This window comes from Salvelinus namaycush, chromosome 22 (genome assembly GCF_016432855.1).
Source record: "Salvelinus namaycush isolate Seneca chromosome 22, SaNama_1.0, whole genome shotgun sequence".
Taxonomy (NCBI): domain Eukaryota; kingdom Metazoa; phylum Chordata; class Actinopteri; order Salmoniformes; family Salmonidae; genus Salvelinus; species Salvelinus namaycush.
Genome location: NC_052328.1, coordinates 14330687 through 14350097, shown reverse-complemented (window position 1 = coordinate 14350097; position 19411 = coordinate 14330687). Strand labels below are relative to the sequence as shown.

Below are 19411 nucleotides of genomic sequence, written 5' to 3'. Positions count from 1 at the left end.
ACTGTATGGTTGAAAGAGATCGTGGAACAGAAGGTGTGGCTAATAAGTCTGGATTACTGAAAGTTGAGAAATTATGTGACTAAACTCAAATCTTAAAAAAAAAAAAAAAAAATTATGAAGCCAAGATCAATGATATAAAGAATGATTGAGATAAAAGTACTTTAAATTAAGTTATGGGCAGAAAGACAAATTCAACTCCATCTTTTATCGAATCAGATCACAAAACCATTTGATCTTGCCAATTATTTTAATGATTACTTAATTGGCAAAGTGGGCAAACTTAGGCAGGAAATGCCAACAATGAACAGTGAGCCATCGTATTCATGCATTAAAAAAACTAATGAAAGAAAAGCATTGCAAGTTTGAATTTTGTGAAGTTATTTTGGGAGAGGTGGAAAAATGTATCGATCAATAATGACAAACCTGGCATTGACAACTTAGATGGAAAGCTACTGAGGATGGTAGCTGACTCTATAGCCACTCCTATCTGTCATATCTTTAATCTGAGCCTAGAGGAAAATATTTGTCCTCAGGCCTGGAGGGAAGCCAAAGTAATTCCGCTACCCAAGAGTGCTAAAGCAGCATTTTACTGGTTCTAACAGCAGACCTATAAGCTTGCTGCCAGCTCTTAGCAAACTGTTGGAAAAAATGTGTTTGACCAAATACAATGCTATTTCTTTGTAAACATATTAACAACAGACACTCGGCATGCTTATAGAGAAGGGCACTCAACATGTACTGCACAGACACAAATGACTGATTTGTTGAAAGAAATTGATAAGAAGATTTCGGGAGCTGTACTGTTAGATTTCAGCGCAGACTTTTGATATCATTGACCATAACCTGTTGAAAAAAACTTGGCTTTTCAACCTCTTTTCAAGCTTCTCTAATGTCAAACATGAAACGTGTAGTGTAAGCTGCATCTGGTCCAGAACAGAGTTACACGTCTTGCTCTTCATTGTAATCAGAGGGCTGATATAAATAATATGCATGCCAGTCTCTCTTGGCTAAGAGTTGAAACATTTAATGTGTTGAAAATCCAAAGTTGTTTGTATAGTCAACTTCCACACAGCTCTGACACACACTTGCCACCAGGGGTCTTTTCACAGTCCCCAAATCCAGAACAAATTCAAGAAAGCATACAGTATTATTTAGAGCCATTATTGCGTGGAACTAAGTTCCATCTCATATTGCTCAATTAAACAGCAAACCTGGTTTCAAAAAACAGATAAAGGAACACCTCACGGCACAACGCCTCTCCCCTATTTGACCTAGATTGTGTATGCATTGATATGTAGGCTACGTTTGCCTTTTAAAAAAGAAAAACATTTGATGTTCTATCCTTGAGCTGTTCTTGTCTATTCATGTTCTGTATTATGTCATGTTTTGTATGGACCCAGGAAGAGTAGCTGCTGCTTTTGCAACAGCTAATGGGGATCCTAATAAAATACCAAATAGAAAAGATGTGTACAGCAGTAGTGATATAGGATGATCCTAGACTATATAATACAGTATGTGACGATTTATTAAAGTGACCAGTGTTCAATTTATTATGTACATAGGGCAGCAGTGTCTAAGGTGCAGGGTACATTACTGGGTGGTAGCCGGCTAGTAACAGTGACTAAGTTCAGGGCAGGGTACTGGGCGGGACGGCTAGTGGTGACTGTATAACAGTCTAATGGCCTGGAGATGGAAGTCATATGTTGACAATATGGCTATTTATGTTATTTTACTTTCAAATAGAGCTCCAGAATCCTGATTTTGTTTTTGTTCAATAGATATGAATTTGCCTTCATCTTTATGTGCACTATTACATTTAGAGAAACATTTTAGAATAGTCCATCTGAATCAGAACATAGTTGGTTGCAGTCTGGAGCCCTGCAAAATGTATCACAATGCAATTCCTTTTTTATTCTGTTTTCATAAAATCAAGAAATACATTACTAGTACTGGTAGATTATTTACTTGACCTATTCATCCCTTAAGTTTTTATTTAGCTTCTGAAAGTTAAAGTACAATTTGTCTTAAACTGTCCTGTTCATCTTGTGACCGTTAACAACAGGATCTAGTTTGGAACTCAAGGAGGACAAGTGCTGGGAGAAAGTGGAGGTTTCCTCTAATCACCATCGAGCGAACAAGCTCACTGACAAGAACCCTAAAACATACTGGGAGTCCAATGGCTGCACAGGTTCCCATTTTATCAACATCTACATGCACAAGGGGGTGGCGATTAGGTATGTCCACACATCACTTTGGCCATACTGAGTGTTTATAATGTTGTAATGTTTACTCTTGATATCTATGCACAATATGTAAAGACAATTGAAAATGAAGCACACCTGTGTTGCTCACTGTTCCCTTGCCTGTATACCAAAACGTTTGTTATTGCCTTGTTCTTGCATCTGTGGATTATTATGCTAGACTGCATGCTGTATCTTAAACAACTGCTGCGTTTACTTCAATGGCATCCATATTTGTACTATTTCTTACTGTAACAATTGGGCACTTACTGTAAGCACATTTTCTCCTGTTCTTGTTAAACCAAGGCAATTGGCAGTTCTTGTGGCCAGTGAAGACTCCAGCTATATGCCTGCACGCATTGTAGTACTTGGAGGAGACGACCCCACAAATATCAACACAGAGCTGAACACAGTAAGCAGCTGTATAGGCAGGCAGGAGTAGGAAAATATTTGGAAGTAGGTTATATGTATGATCTTGTCTTTTTAAGGTTTAGGCCCCTCCCCCAACTCTTTGTGTTTACAGGTCAATGTGCCTCCGTCAGCCAATCGCATTGTGTTGCTGGAGAACATGACCCGCTTGTGGTCCATTGTGCAGATCAGGATCAAGAGGTGTCAGCAGGTGGGCTGTGGCGTCATGAAAATTGGAATTTCAATTGCATTTTACTTCCTGAATTGAAATGGTATTGATCCCAACCCTGGTCAGCAGGGAGTCTACTTTAAAATGTTGAACCTGCATTAAGATAATTTTCTCTTCGCACCAGGGTGGCATCGACACGAGGGTCCACGGTTTTGAGGTGTTGGGGCCCAAGCCCACCTTCTGGCCCGTTTTCAAGGAGCAGCTCTGCTGTCGCACCTACCTCTTCTACACCACCAAGGCCCACACCTGGTGCCAGGAGATCCTTGAGGACAAGGCCCAGCTGCTACAGCTCTTCAACAAGTAAACCTGTCTCTACTATACACACTACTGCTAACTGCACTCACCCCCAGACTGCCCTAACCTGGCCTGGTGTGTGTGTCTGCAGACTGAACAGCGCTCTGCGACATGAGCAGATGTTTGCTGACCGCTTCCTGCCCGATGCCGAGGCAGCGGAGGCTCTGGGACGCACTTGCTGGGAGGCCCTCATCACCCCCATCGTACAGAGCATCACCATCTCTGGTAACTTCCGGAGTCTCTGGATGTTTTTCAATATGCATACTACCGTGCGCCACACTCATGCGCCAAGTTCATTCTCCGAGGACGTTCTCCTGAGTATGTTTTTGTGAGGACGAGAGTGTGGAGAACGCATAAAACATTACATTTGAGAAGCACTCCCACTACTGTATTACCTCACACTGCAACTCCTCATTCACTGAACCTTCTTCCAGCCAGGACAATGGCAACAATGGAGACGAAACCAGATATACACAAAGCAAACGTTTTACTTCATAATTATCAGCTAGCTGTATGGAAATCGTAATAATCTAGCTAGCTAGCCAAACAGGCAAAAATGACCTAAAACTAATGTTATGCAAGGTAGATGTACAATTTTCGTGGGTAGCGAGCGACCAATTCTTCATGGCGATCTGGCTAGCTAACTAACCGTAGTAGATTGCCAGTTAGCCCTATTGACTGTCTATGGGCTTAAGATCTACGCACACTACAGTGGGTTTTGTGGGCAGGTAAACATGCCAAAATTAACACAGCATGTATTTATTAACGTATTAAGATATAATATTGTAGTCAGGCAACATGAGATATGGCTATGCAACATTTCATTTTCTCTCGCTACAGTTCAAATAATGACATTTTGTGTAATTTTTACGTGGTTGCGTAATATTTCTGTGCATACTTTGTTGCATGCTTAAAAATATGTTCAAATGGAGTAAGCATTCGACAAGTGCCCTCTGTACTCCGTTTCGCATTACTTTGATTTGAATCATACTCCGACCGTCCCATGTACCAATTTGCGTGCTCATAGCACGGTAGTATGCATTTTGAGAAACATCCTCTCTCTCTCCGTCTGCCTCTCTCACTTCCTGCAATTGAGCTACGTTCTGTCAGCCATACATTTTCATCAACTAAGATGATTTTCTGTCAGCGTTGTAGTATGCCAACCTTGCTTTTCTCCTCCACTCCTAACAGAGACCCAAGTCCTCAGTCCCCTCTCCTGGCTACTCACTGAGTACCTGGACAACGCAGAGTCAGCCAGGCGCTGCAAGAGTCGGGCCGCCATCTTCAACTCCCGCGTCCGTCGCCTCACCCACCTACTGGTCCATGTGGATACCAGCCGAGTGAACACAGAGGAGCTCAAGCCACCCATCAAATGCAGTGAGTAATCCTGTAACCCTTATACCCTACCGCCTCTTTACTTCTGGTATAACCACAAGTCTTCTCTCTGTCCAGCTGTGACTGATATTTCATTAGGCACAGTGGGGCAAATGTGGGCGCCTCAACCTTTTTGAATAGTATTTTGGCAATTATTGCCCCTAAAATTGGGTGCGGAAATCCTACAGGAATTGCTGATCAAAATGAGTTGCAAATAAATCTCAGTAGACTAAAGACTAGATTTTACATGGTAGTATAATATTTGGAAATGCGAAGGTATTGATACTTTATTCATAATATTTGGTCGACAACCCATCACGTCTTCCGTATTTCTTTTGTTTTCAGAAGGTATCAACCGAAGCAAAGTTTTAAAGAGTAAGTAAGAGCTTAGAGTCTAATGTACTGCATTTAGTTATTCTTCCAGCATCTCCATTTTTATATTACTAATGACTGAGACGTTCCGCTTTCCACCCACACGCAACCCTCCAGTTTGAATTGAAAATGATCAGGACGGTGTGTTACTCCTTTGTTTCTTTCAGTTGTTTTTGGCTGCAGTTTCATACACTACATGACCAAAAGTATGTGGACACCTGCTTGTCAAACATCTAATTCCAAAATCGTGGGAATTAATATGGAGTTGGTCCCCCCTTTGCTGCTATAACAGCCTCCACTCTTCTGGGAAGGCCTTCCACTAGATGTAGGAACTTTGCTGCGGGGACTTGCTTCCATTCAGCCACAAAAGCATTAGTGAGGTCGGGCACTGATGTTAGGTGTGGAAGACTTGTCGCCCATCTCGACAAACAATTTTTTTATGGACCTCGCTTTGTGCACGCGGCATTGTCATGGTGCAACCGGAAAGGGCCTTCCCCAAACTGTTTCCACAAAGTTGGAAATACAGAATTGTCTAGAATGTCATTGTATGCTGTAGGGTTAAGATTTCCCTTCACTGGAACTAAGAGGCCTAGCCCGAACCATGAAAAACAGCCCCAAACCATTATTCCTCCTCCACCAAACTTTACAGTTGCAACTATGCATTGGGGCAGGTAGCGTTCTCCTGGCATCCGCTAAACCCAGATTTGTCCGTCGGCCTGCCAGATGGTGAAGCGTGATTCATCACTCCAGAGAATGCGTTTCCCCTGCTCCAGAGTCCAATGGTGGTGAGCTTTACAACACTCAAGCTGACGTTTGGCATTGCGTATGGTGATCTTAGGCTTTTGTGCAGCTGCTCGGCCATGGAAACCCATTTCATTGAAGCTCCCGCTTCCAGTGGCAGTTTGGAACTTGGTAGTGAGTGTTGCAACCGAGGACAGACCATTTTTACACCCTTCGTGCTTCAGCACTTGGCGTTCCCGTTTTGTGAGCTTGTGTGGCCTACTACTTTGCGGCTGAGCCGTTGTTGCTCCTAGATGTTTCCACTTCATAATAACAGCACTTACAGTTGACCGGGGCAGCTCTAAAAGGACAGACATTTTACAATCTGACTTGTTGGAAAGGTGGCATCCTATGATGGTGCCACGTTGAAAGTCACTGAGCTCCTAAGTAAGGCCATTCTACTGCCTGTGTTTGTCTATGGATGTTGCATGGCTGTGTGCTCAATTTAATATACCTGACAGCAAACGGGTGTGGCTGAAATAGCCGAATCCAGTCATTTGTCCACATACTTTAATATATGCATTGTATTTATTTTTACCTTGAATTTCTCAAACCTTTTGCCTAGAAGATAACTGATTTTGTCATTTTCTTTCAGATGGCAAAGAGGGAAAGAACAAAGATGCAGCTGCTGTGTCCTCTTCGTCCTCCAACTTTGTGAAGCCGAAGGGGAAGAACATCAGCAGTATTGCAGGGATAGCACTATGTTGGCAGGGCGTGGTACAGAGACAGGTTAGCCACTTTTACTTCTCTAAAAACACTGACGCCCATTATAAACCTACTCTGATCTAATGTTCTTGAAGTAAGTAGGCGTAGTAATTCGGATCTAAAGTTTAAGTCAAGATGGCATCAGTAAATGAATCTCAGGCCGGATTTAAGTTTATTTTTTAAAATGTATATTTTTTTTAAAATTGAGTGATTACTCAACCCATGTTTAACAGGTGAAGAAGTTCTTGGACTCAACGTGCAGTCAGACAGACTTTGTGGAGCGTTACAGGAACATGTACCTCCGTCTGAAGAATGCCATGGAGGAGCTGTTTGGCCAACAGACAGCATTTGTGCTGGCTCTCCGCCACGGCTTCTCTGCTGCTCTCCTACAGCTCTCCATCCTCACCGCCATGCATGTGAGTTATACTGGATGACCTGTACTCAATACTACCTGGGTCATGTTCATTAGGGCAAGCAACAGAAAACGGCAATAGTCCAAATGAACGTGACCTTGCAGTGTACCTGTAACACATCTATGCTCCAAATCACTGCAGTCTGTGTGGGTTACATTCGCTATCTCTGTGTTTGCAGATGAGTGAGCGGTTTGCCCAGTACATCGACATGATGATCCAGAAAAGTGGAGTGGACTCTGGCAACGTGGAGACTCTTAACCAGTTGCAGCAGTTTCTAGAACCTATGCTCTTCCTCTCCGGCCTGGAGCTTGCCAACACCTTTGAGCACTGTTACAGGTAAGGCCACATTTCTTTATCTCTGCAGATTCCTGCACGGGTCAGTTTTTTGGAACCGCACCTGCCACACGCCTCCCACATAAATTCCAAGCACCACCCGATATCTACCTAGAATTGTTCCTGGAGCCGATCTGTGACCCTCCAAATAACATATACATTTATTTCATTATTTTTAAGACTCCAGAGTAGTACACTATTATAATGAATTAGTCTGCATGTCTATTCAACATTTGGATAAAAGGAAACATGTCATGAATTAAGAAGGATAGGCCCATCTTGTTATTTTCACAATGTAATGCTGCACAACTCAAATTGCTTTAAAAAAAGAGCCTTCTTATTAGCCGACTCCTTCCCTACTGAAGCTTATAGCCGACATAACAATACCCTTACATTCAGTATTGTTTAAATAATCTGTTTAATTTAAATAAACAATTCCCAGAATCGAATATGCTGTAGATTATTGGCTACTCAAACTTTTACCAGCCTCGTAGGTTTAAACTTTATATGGGCTGTGTATTGGTCTAAATGAACAAATTAACCTGAATTCATGTAATAATTAACCAAATTATCGTAAACTAATACCTACTTGCACTTTTGCCAGTTGGGTATCCATCTACCGGGTTGTTGTTCTCGTCCACAATGACTGGAAAAATGATTTGTGCAGCACCTGTTTCCACGATGGTGTATCCCCCATCATAACCTTTTTATTTCTCCTGTTACGTTAGCCATTTTCACGTGAGCTATGAGTCAGGGAAAATAAACTTGGAAATGTATTGTCAAGAGGTGGAAGGGAACATAAGCTCTGCACATGGACAACTTAGGAATGTTTCAACACCACACACAATGGACAGTTCCCGGCTCCACTCTCTCTCTGTGTGGTTAGTAGCCTAGGCTATGTCTGTCTCACTGCTCACATAATAGAATTTGCAACACAATTCAACATAAGCTCATTTTTTCAAATAATATTATCTTGATTTAAAACGTTTCCAACCTGCAATATAATTGTTCTGAACCGTGAGCTAAGACCATTTATCATTCATAAAAGGACCATATTGTAGCATTGTCTAGAGTCTCAATCCATCTCTTTTCCCTATCCCCCTCCTCCACAGGTACTACCTTGGTGACAGGCTGCTGGGCCAAAGCAAGGTGTGGCTGGAGACTGCTGTCATAATGCAGATAGGCACCTGCTTCCCAAACCGCTTCCCCCAGCAGATGCTGAAGAATCTCAGTGAGTCTGAGGAGCTGCAGCAGGAGTTCCACCTCTACCGCCTCCAGCAGCTGGACAAGACCCTGCAGGATGTCAACGAGGAGGTGAGCAGAGAATGAAAACCACCACTGCAATGTTTTATATATATACAGTGCCTTCGGAAAGTATTCAGACCCCTTGACTTTTTCCACATTTTGTTACATTACAGCCTTATGCAAAAATAGATTTTTTTTAACTCATCAATCTACACACAATACCCTGTAATGACAAAGCAAAAACTGGTTTTTAGACATTTTAGCAGAATATACCAAAAATAATATCTGAAATATCACATTTATGTAAGAATTCCTACCATTTACTCAGTACTTTGTTGAAGAAACTTTGGCAGCGATTACAGCCTCGAGTCTTCTTGGGTATGAAGCTACAAGCTTGGCACACCTGTATTTGGGGAGTTTCTCCCATTCTTCTCTGCAGATCCTCTCCAGCTCTATCAGGTTGGATGGGGAGCGTCGCTGCACAGCTATTTTCAGGTCTCTCCAGAGATGTTAGATCGGGTTCAAGTCCGGGCTCTGGCTGGGCCACTCAAGAACATTGAGACTTGTCCCGAAGCCACTCCTGGGTTGTCTTGTTGTCTTAGATGTGTGCTTCGGGTCGTTGTCCTGTTGAAAGGTGAACCTTCGCCCCAGTCTGAGGTCCTGAGCGCTCTGGAGCAGGTTTTCATCAAGAATCTCTGTACTTTGCTCTGTTTTTTTCCCTCGATCCTGACTAGTCTCCCGGTCGTTGCCGTTTTGAAAAACATCCCCATAACAGGATGCTGCCACCACAATGCTTCACCATAGTGTCATGACTCTCCTGACAGTGGATCAAAAGACCCATCAGCTAGGCAAATGTTTGAAGATAGCCAGACCTCCTCTCGCCCACAGAAGAGGGGAAGGGGGGCTGTGCCGGTCTTGACACCTTAACACTGGGTCGTAAATTTTGAGAACAATCTCTTTCTTGCCCTCCATTATTGGGGAAGAAATCTGTTTTTCCACCAAAAACTAAACGGACAAAGAATGAATGTTGGCACAATATTCATAAGATTGGTCCTTGGGGATCTAAAGAATAATCCTGTCATACGGTTTTATTATCAAGGATGGTATAACCTAGTAACTGTAATTCTTAGTGTACGCATTCTATGTATCAAGTTTACGTCTAAATGTTGTATAAAATATATTAATAAATAGGAAAATGCTTTTGTGAAGATAGCAATGTGATTTTTAGCCTTCTAAATGAGGTAATTGCGTTTCATATAAACTTGTGCCCAGTCAGTAAACACGCCCAAGTGAGCACAGACATGTTGGCGTGATGGAACACCCCTTTTGGCCTGAGTTTTGACATAACAATTTGAGTGCTTAAAAGCTTCTTAAGGATCAGTGTCCCGCTAACGGGATAACTTCCGGTGAAACAGGAGGGTGCGCAATTCAAATAAATAAACATACATATTATGGATTTTAAACATTTAGGTACATATAAGTGTCTTATATCGGCTGAAAGCTTAAATTCTTGTTAATCTAACTGCACTGTCTGATTTACAGTAGCTATTACAGCGAAAACATGCCATGCGATTGTTTGAGGACGGCGCCCCACATCAAAATATTTTTCCACCGGCACAGGTTTCATACATTCACATATAACGATTAAATATTAACTCACTTTTTGAAAATCTTCCTCTGATTTGTCATCCAAAGGGTCCCAGCTATAACATGTAGTGTTGTTTTGTTAAAGTCCTTCTTTATATCCCAAAAAGTCAGTTTCGTTGGCGCCAATCGATTTGAGTAATCCACTCGTTCAACTTGCAGAGAAAGGAATCAGAAAATCTACCCCCTGAACTTTGTTTAAATAAGTCAAAATATGTTTCTATTTACTCCTCAGATACCCTAAAATGTAATCAAACTATAATATTTATTTCGGAAAGAAGTATGTTCAATAGGAAACCAATTTTAGCAGGTGCGTAATGTCTTCATGGCGCGCGCAAACACAAATTTCCAAGACTGTGTCCTTCTGCCAAAACTGATATTTCTTATTCGTTTTTGAAGTTATAAGCCTGAAACCTTGAACATAGACTGCTGACACCATGTGGAAGCCATAGGAATTGCATCCAGGGAGTTCATTTTCAATATGATCTTTCTCCGGCATTTCTAAGAGGATGGTCTCTCAAAAAAAAAATAACATTGGATTTTCTAATACCATATCTATTGTGTTATATTCTCCTACATTATTTAACCTTACATTTAATTTAACATTTCTACAAACTTCAAAGTGTTTTCTTTCCAATGGTACCAATTATATGCATATCCTGGCTTCAGGGCCTGAGCTACAGGCAGTTCACTTTGGGCACGTCATTCAGGCAGGAAGTGGAGAAAAAAGGGGCCTAGCCCTAAGAATTATTTAAGGAACCGCTAATGAAATTTACATTAGACCAGCCTGACAGACAGCGTGAGCTGAATGTTACGAAATGGTTTAAAACTATGAGACCAAAACATGCCGGGTTGCTGCTGGCGTGTAAAGTGGTCGGGAGCCTGAACCTGAAGAATCAACCTTGAGACCACTACCAGACCAGCCGATATACAGCGCGAGCTGAACGTTACAAATGGTTTAAACTCTGAGATCACTGCGAGACCAAAAGATGTGAGACCATGGTCTACACGTTGAAATGGTTAGAAACTTGGAAGCTCTCAACCTCAACATGAGTGTGGAGATCACCTGCATGTAAAAGTGGTCCTAGAACTTTGACTAAAGCCAAGGTGGGAAGGAGAATCCCAACAGACAACCATTGGTACATCTGAAGTATTTGTTCTAACAAACACTCCACTACCAGAGAAGCTCTACAAAGGACATTGTGACCTCTGGTGGACAACCAGAGCCTTACATCGAGTGACTACCCAGAGACGGATCAATTGGTTTCAACAGATGGATGACGATCAGGTACAACTACACTTAAATGTGACTCACCACCTGGATTCGGTCTTATGTAGCAAAATGTGTTGTTTTTTTTAATACTTTGGATAAAAGTAGAGACTCGGAGCTACAAAATGGTATATCATACACTGCATTTGAGGAACAATGGGAAAGTAATTCTGCTTTGGAAGTTGATCAACTTGTATAGTCTTGTGAAAATCACCTTTGAATGTTTTGGTATCTAGTGATGAGCTCTTCTTTGTCTACACCCATTCAGCATCATTCACACCTTAAGCTTTAGCCCCACCCATCTCATTTCACTCTCAATGCGCACACTTGACGCTCTGGCCGATGATTTGTTTACCTCTGGATAACATGAAGACAGCCTAACCAGCCCTGCTGGCAACAATTTCATTACGCTTTTTTGCAGATGTTTACTGACACTGGCCATATTCATCGGGTGTTGTTCACACGTCACGTAATGTTTGCTAAAAAGCCAGCCAGCTAACGTTAGGTAGTTAACTTCTCACGAGTCACCATCCCGGATCCGGGAGCACCCTCATCAGTAAAAAAGCTGACTAGCCTAGCATAGCGCCACAAGTAAATACTAGCATCTAAATATCCTGAAATCACAAGTCCAAGACACCAGATGAAAGATACACATCTTGTGAATCCAGCCATCATTTCCGATTTTTAAAATGCTTTACAGCGAAAACACAATGTATTTCTATTAGCTAACTACGATAGCAAAAGACTCAACTGCATATTTTCACAATTTTTTTACCGCATAGGTAGCTATCACAAATTCGACCAAATAAAGATATAAATAGTCACTAACCAAGAAACAACTTCATCAGATGACAGTCTTATAACATATTTATTGTATAGCATATGTTTTGTTCGAAAAATGTGCATATTTCAGGTATAAATCATAGTTTTACATTGCAGCCACCATCACAAATCTAACCAAAGCAGCTAGAATAACTACAGAGACCAACGTGAAATACTAAATACTCATCATAAAACATTTATGAAAAATACATGGTGTACAGCAAATGAAAGACAAACATCTTGTGAATCCAGCCAATATTTCAGATTTTTTAAGTGTTTTACAGCAAACACAATATAGCATTATATTAGCTTACTACAATAGCCTACCACACAACCGCATTCATTCATTCAACGCAACGTTAGCGATAGCGAATAAACCAGCAAAAGATATACATTTTTTTCACTAACCTTCACAATCTTCATCAGATGACAGTCCTATAACATCATATTACACAATACATATATGGTTTGTTCGAAAATGTGCATATTTAGCGGCACAAATCGTGGGTTTACAATGTGAATACATAGTCAAAATACAGAAATATTGTCCGGAGAAATCTTGGAGAGGCACCTAATCTAATCAAATAACTAATCATAAACTTTACTAAAAAATACATGTTGGACAGCAAATGAAAGATACACTAGTTCTTAATGCAACCGCTGTGTTAGATTTTTAAAAATAACTTTAGTACGACATACAGCTTACGTTATAGCGAGACAGCGCCCAAAATCAATGCGGAAAATACGTCTAAACATTTTTGACAGAAATACGAAATAACATCATAAATGGTTCCTACTATTTGATGAGCTTCCATCAGAATCTTGTACAAGGTGTCCTTTGTCCAGACTAATCGTTGTTCGGTTGTAGAATGTCCTCTTCATCTGTCGAAATAACAACCAAAGCTAGCCATGTGGCGCAGGAGTGTCCAACTCACCATAACGCAAAACAAAAAATTCCGAAAATCGCAATAAACTGATATAACTCGGTTTAAAATAACTACTTTATGATGTTTTTAACACATATATCAAATAAAATCAGAGCCGGATATATCTAACGTCTATAACGAAAGCTTTTCAGAACGCAATCCAGAGGTCCTTCTCGCGCCATGCTGAACAATGAAAAGACTGGTCTCGTCATTCCAAGAGGTCTTATTCGGCCTCAGATAAAGCTATACACCCCATTCCACCTCTCACTGCCTATTGACATCTAGTGGAAGGCGTATGCAGTGCATGTAGACCCATAGATTTCATGCAAATTAATAGGATGGCCCTGGAACAGAGCCCCCGATTTTCAGATTTTTCAGTTCCTGACAGGAAGTTTGTGCCAAATGAGTTCTGTTTTACTCACAGATATAATTCAAACGGTTTTAGAAACTAGAGAGTGTTTTCTATCCAATAGTAATAATAATATGCATATTGTACGAGCAAGAATTGAGTACGAGGCAGTTTAATTTGGGAACGATTTTTTACAAAGTGAAAACAGCGCCCCCATATTGACAAAAGGTTAAACAACAATGAACAAAGTGCCATCAATGCCTAACATTAGGCTCTAACTAGAAAAGCTAACAGCTCTGGGAAACAAATAATGTCCGCAAGGGAGCTAGCCAGCTAACTTTAGCTAGCTAACAGTACACTTTAGCTTAAGACATATAGCTAGCTAGCTAGGTAAACAATGAACCTAGCTAGGTAAACAACGTTTAAGATCACACACGTAACGTTAGCTAACGAGTCAGCCAGCTAACGTTAGCTAGTTAAACAACAATGAACAACATGCCAACAGTGCCACAGTGCTGGAAGCTAACCAACCAGGTCCAATGTTAGCTAGCTAACATTAGGCTCTAACTAGAAAAGCAAATGGCTCTGGGAAACAAATAACATCAGCCACCTAACGTTCGCTAGCTAGCTTGCTAGCAGTACAGTTTAGCTTGAAATGAAACCACTTTGTCAAAATTACAAACGTGTAATATCTGAATGTAGCTAGCTATCTTACCTGTATACATCATGCATGATGGACGTGTCTGCCTGTCAGGAATGCCATACCACGGTTGCCCTTAGTTTGAAGATGTAATCCAGAGATAGGTGTTTTCTCCATCTCTAGCTATCATACTCTAATTCCACTGATTTCAAAACGTGATCCTCCAGAAAGTGGAGAGCAACACTTATGCAGCTCCACTACACAATACATTTTTCAAAAAGCCGCTTTCGCACAGGATTACCAACAGACTGACGAGCTCAAATAGACAGAAGCCTTGACTATGGCAGACAAATCCGAACTTCTCTCTGCATGTCCAGCCCACTCATTATCTCAGCCGATCATGGCTAGTGGGAAGGTTGCCATTTAAACAATTTTAAGTTTAAGGAATTTCTGCCAAAAAACGCATTTTGATAAAAATATTTTTTATGTTCAAACGGCTCTCCTGTGAAGTCGTGACTTGCGACATTTCTTGCGGCATTTCTAATCCGTTTGAGAGGTTAGGGTGCTAAGTATTAATATTTCCGTGAGCGTAGCTTCCAAATGTTTCCAAGTGTTCTCTCCCTCTTTTATTTTATTTAACCTTTATTTAACTAGACAAGTCAGTTAAGAACAAATTCTTATTTACAATGATGGCCTACACTGGCCAAACCCGGACAACGCTGGGCCGATTGTGCGCCACCCTATGGGACTCCCAATCACAGCCGGTTGTGATACAACCTGGATTCAAACCAGGCTGTCTGGAGTGACTTCTCAAGCACTGAGATGCTTTGCCTTAGACCGCTGCACCACTCTTCCCTCTCCATATGTGTAACATCTTGCCAGTCCACTAGGGACTTTTATCTCATGTATGTGTATTCTGTGTTATTATTAAGTTAGTAAATAAATTAAATCAATTTGTGTAGTACTGAATATTCAGAAGGGCTAGGGTTCTTGTGGATACAAGGATTATGCGACGTTCAGAATGAGACTGAGGTAATAATGATTAATAATTGACTGTTATTGATGCAAGAGATATCTATATCTTTAGAGTTTAAGTCGGGAGAAAGTAACTCGTTAAACTACTTTTCCCGTGGTGCCCCAAATTCCTAATGAGTTAATTGTTACATGATTAATTTAATTGAGTAATAATTGAGTTAGTTGGTAAAATACTGAGTTAAAATAGCAGTCATCAGAGTAATGATAGTCAAGTCACGACAGTAGGGATGATGCCAGGTTTCCTCCAGACATGACGCTTGGCATTCAGGCCAAAGAGTTCAATCTTGGTTTCATAGGACAGAGAATCTTTAATTAGCCTTTTACTGAGGAGTGGCTTCCGTCTGGCCACCATACCATAAATGCCTGATTGGTGGAGTGCTGCAGAGATGGTTGTCCTCTCCACAGAGGAACTCTGGAGCGCTGTCAGAGTGACCATCGGGCTCTTAGTCACCTCCCTGAAAAGGGGGAAAGTTACAGACAACATTAATATCAAACCGCTAAGAAAATGCTAACCTCCCCTTCAATTGTATTGTAATGGTGAGAGGTTAGCATGTCTTGGGGGTATGATATTTGTGCGTCTAACTTTCTCACTCATTATTATTCACGATTCATTCGGGATTATCTGTAATCATGGTAGTTTTCAAATGAATGTTGAAGTGTTTAGAAACATTTTCTAATCTTATTTACAATATATGCAACTCCAAACGATACTACATTATTTACCATTCATTTCTATTGGGCACAAAATAATCTGAAACAAACAGCAAATGACTCCAAGTTTGTAGAGTCACAAGCTTGATATAGGCATTGATTGCTAGGAATATGGGACCTAATACTAACAACCTTTGACTACTTTAACAGACATACAGTTGAAGTTGGAAGTGTACATACACCTTAGCCAAATATATTTCAACTCAGTTTTTCACAATTCCTGACATTTAATCCTAGTAAAAATTCCCTGTCTTAGGTCAGTTAGGATCACCACTTTATTTTAAGAATGTGAAATGTCAGAATAATAGTAGAGAGAATGATTTATTTCAGCTTTTATTTATTTCATCACATTCCCAGTGGGTCAGAAGTTTACATACACTCAATTAGTATTAGGTAGCATTGCCTTTAATTTCTTTAGCGTGGGTAGACAAACGTTTTGGGTAGACTTCCACAAGCTTCCCACAATAAGTTGGGTGAATTTTGGCCCATTCCTCCTGACAGAGCTGGTGTAACTGAGTCAGGTTTGTAGGCCTCCTTGCTCGCACATACTTTTTCAGTTCTGTCCACACATTTTCTATAGGATTGAGGTCAGGGCTTTGTGATGGCCACTCCAATACCTTGATTTTGTTGTCCTTAAGCCATTTTGCCACAACTTTGGAAGTATGCTTGGGGTCATTGTCCATTTGGAACACCCATATGCGACCAAGCTTTAACTTCCTGACCGATGTCTTGAGATGTTGCTTCAATATATCCACATAATTTTCCTGCCTCATGATGCCATCTATTTTGTGAAGTGAACCAGTCCCTCCTGCAGCAAAGCACCCCCACAACATGATGCTGCCACCCCCGTGCTTCACGGTTGGGATGGTGTTCTTCGGCTTGCAAGCATCCCCCTTTTTCCTCCAAACATAACGATGGTCATTATGGCCAAACAGTTCTATTTTTGTTTCATCAGACCAGGGGAAATTTCTCCAAAAAGTACGATCTTTGTCCCCATGAGTTGCAAATCGTAGTCTGGCTTTTTATGGCGGTTTTGGAGCAGTGGCTTCTTCCTTGCTGAGCAGCCTTTCAGGTTATGTCGATACAGGACTCGTTTTACTGTGGAGAGAGATACTTTTGTACCTGTTTCCTCCAGCATCTTCACAAGGTCCTTTGCTGTTGTTCTGGGATTGATTTGCACTCTTCGCACCAAGGTACGTTCATCTCTAGGAGACAGAACGCGTCTCCTTCCTGAGTAGTATGACGGCTGTGTGGTCCAATGGTGTTTATACTTGCGTACTATTGTTTGTACAGATGAACGTGGTACCTTCAGACGTTTTAAAATTGTTCCCAAGGATGAACCAGACTTATGGAGGTCGACAATTTTTTTTCTGAGTTCTTGGCTGGTTTCTTTGGATTTCCCATGATGTCAAGGTAGGCCTTGAAATACATCCACAGGTACACCTCCAATTAACTCAAATGATGTCAATTAGCCTATCAGAAGCTTCTAAAGCCATGACATAATTTTATGGAATTTTCCAAGCTGTTTAAAGGCACAGTCAACTTAGTGTATGTAAACTTCTGACCCACTGGAATTGTGATACAGTGATTATAAGGGAAATAATCTGTCTGTAAATAATTGTTGGAAAAATTACTTGTGTCATGCACAAAGTAGATGTCCTAACTGACTTGCCAAAACTATAGTTTGTTAACAAGAAATTTGTGGAGTGGTTGAAAAACAAGTTTTAATGACTCCAACATAAGTGTATGTAAACTTCCGACTTTAACTGTAAGTGATTTTGTCCCAATACTTTTGATCCGTTTAAAATGGGTTAACTATGTACTAAAAGTGTTGTAATTTCTAAATGGTTCACCCAATATGGATGAAAATACCCTCAACTTAAAGCTGATAGTCTGAACTTTAACCCCACAGTCATTGTATCATTTCAAATCCAAAGTGGTTGAGTACAGAATGTACTCTGTGCCACTGTCCCAATACTTTTGGAGCTCACTGTATATAACAGATGACCGTTTTCAAAGCAGCATACACATTGTCGTGACGTGACTATCATTGTGATGACTGCTATTTATCGAATAATTATTACTCAATTTAAATTAATCATGTAACAACTAACTCATTAGGAATTTGGGGCACCACAGGAAAAGTATGTTTAATTAGTTAACGTGTCCCAAATTAACTCAAGAGTATATAGACATCGTACCAGTCACCAATTAATAATTTCCTCATATCAGTTTCATTCTGAACGTCGTTGACTTCGTAAATCTGCACAAACCCGAGTCTTACTAATCATTCTGTATAATACATTTGATTTGATTATTTACTAACAAGCTAAATGATAACATATGATAGACACGGTGTAGGTTATTGATTAGAAACGTAACACAATGACAACAAGTCCTTAGCGGACTAATACAATATGACACTAACTATACAAGATGGAGATTTAAAGAGAGAGAAAGCGACAAAGAAAGCAACTCTTGGATACATTTGGAAACTATACTTATAATAGCCCTAATACCTTGCCCCAAACTGCCGCTCTTATGGGTAAAAAGTAATGCATGTTATTTACGTGTTGAAGGTCTTCGTCGGGTGTCTCTGTTGGGCCCAGGCCTCTGTGGGCAGAGTTCCGCTCGGTGAGAAGGGGTCTGTTCCTCGGTGTAAGTCTCTGATTGTCCACAAGATGTCACAATGTCCTTTCTCTTAGTTGTCTGTTTACTTGTACTCGTTCTGGAAGAGTGGTCTTCTGAGCTGTGTAGATGATCCCAGAGTGGGGATAAGAGCAGTGTAGACAAACAATGATTTCAAGAGAATAACCGGATGGTCCTGCTTAAATTCACCTTCTTAGATACAGTACTCAACCGTAGCAATGATTAAGAGGTTCCTTTGTCTTCAACCTAGTGTTGCGTTTCGGGGTCGTGACTAATCGTAGACCTCAGCTGCAGCTTGTGGCCCTTCTAGTCTGATATGTTCATTCTTAACTCAAATGCTTTATACCCTCGGGTAAAATTGAGGCGTTTACATCAGGCTGGCATGCTCTCTGGGTTCCCTGGGGCGTGGCTAGTTACGAGGCAAGGTATCACAATATGATCTCGTTAGAGAATTAAAATCACAATCTTATCGTCATAAAAAATTCTTTATCCTGGATATTTTCCACACAATGTAAAGTATGTAAACATGACATACACGTATGAAAACTCTTCAAGTTACAATGTTTTCGTTATAACGTCTTCATGCAACTTTTAATGACATCACAAAATAGACATTCATTTTCCATATTCCATCTCTCATCATTCCCAATATTCGGATATTGAAATATATTGTCCATGGTTTGATGTTGAAATTCTTGGGCGGCAAACTCTTCTGTCACACAAAGATGCATTCCATATTGCCCAAATTAGGCCCCAAAAGGAATCGTCTGCTGCCTATTAACGATCTACGTGAGGTGTCATAAAACCCCCACATCATTCCTCTCCCCCTTTGCGGGAGAGAGGGAGCTCTGTAGAGCTGATCCACTGTAACCTGATCCTTTGGATCCTCACAGGAGAGTCATGACAACATATTACAATGTTATATGGCCTATTGGGAATCCAACCCATAACCTCCCAAAAATGTTGTCCTTT

General features: G+C 40.8%; 1 protein-coding gene across 1 annotated transcript in view; it reads left to right on the top strand.

The window, feature by feature from the left end:
• LOC120017403 (cullin-9-like) overlaps positions 1-19411 on the top strand; it is a 76703-nt gene that overhangs the window by 36317 nt on the left and 20975 nt on the right. Inside the window, exons 16-26 of the mRNA XM_038960152.1 lie at positions 2063-2234; positions 2547-2652; positions 2764-2859; positions 3002-3177; positions 3263-3396; positions 4363-4548; positions 4891-4920; positions 6293-6426; positions 6636-6818; positions 6994-7151; positions 8261-8462. Coding sequence (XP_038816080.1) covers positions 2063-2234; positions 2547-2652; positions 2764-2859; positions 3002-3177; positions 3263-3396; positions 4363-4548; positions 4891-4920; positions 6293-6426; positions 6636-6818; positions 6994-7151; positions 8261-8462 — 1577 coding nt within the window. The remainder of the gene's footprint in view (positions 1-2062; positions 2235-2546; positions 2653-2763; positions 2860-3001; positions 3178-3262; positions 3397-4362; positions 4549-4890; positions 4921-6292; positions 6427-6635; positions 6819-6993; positions 7152-8260; positions 8463-19411) is intronic.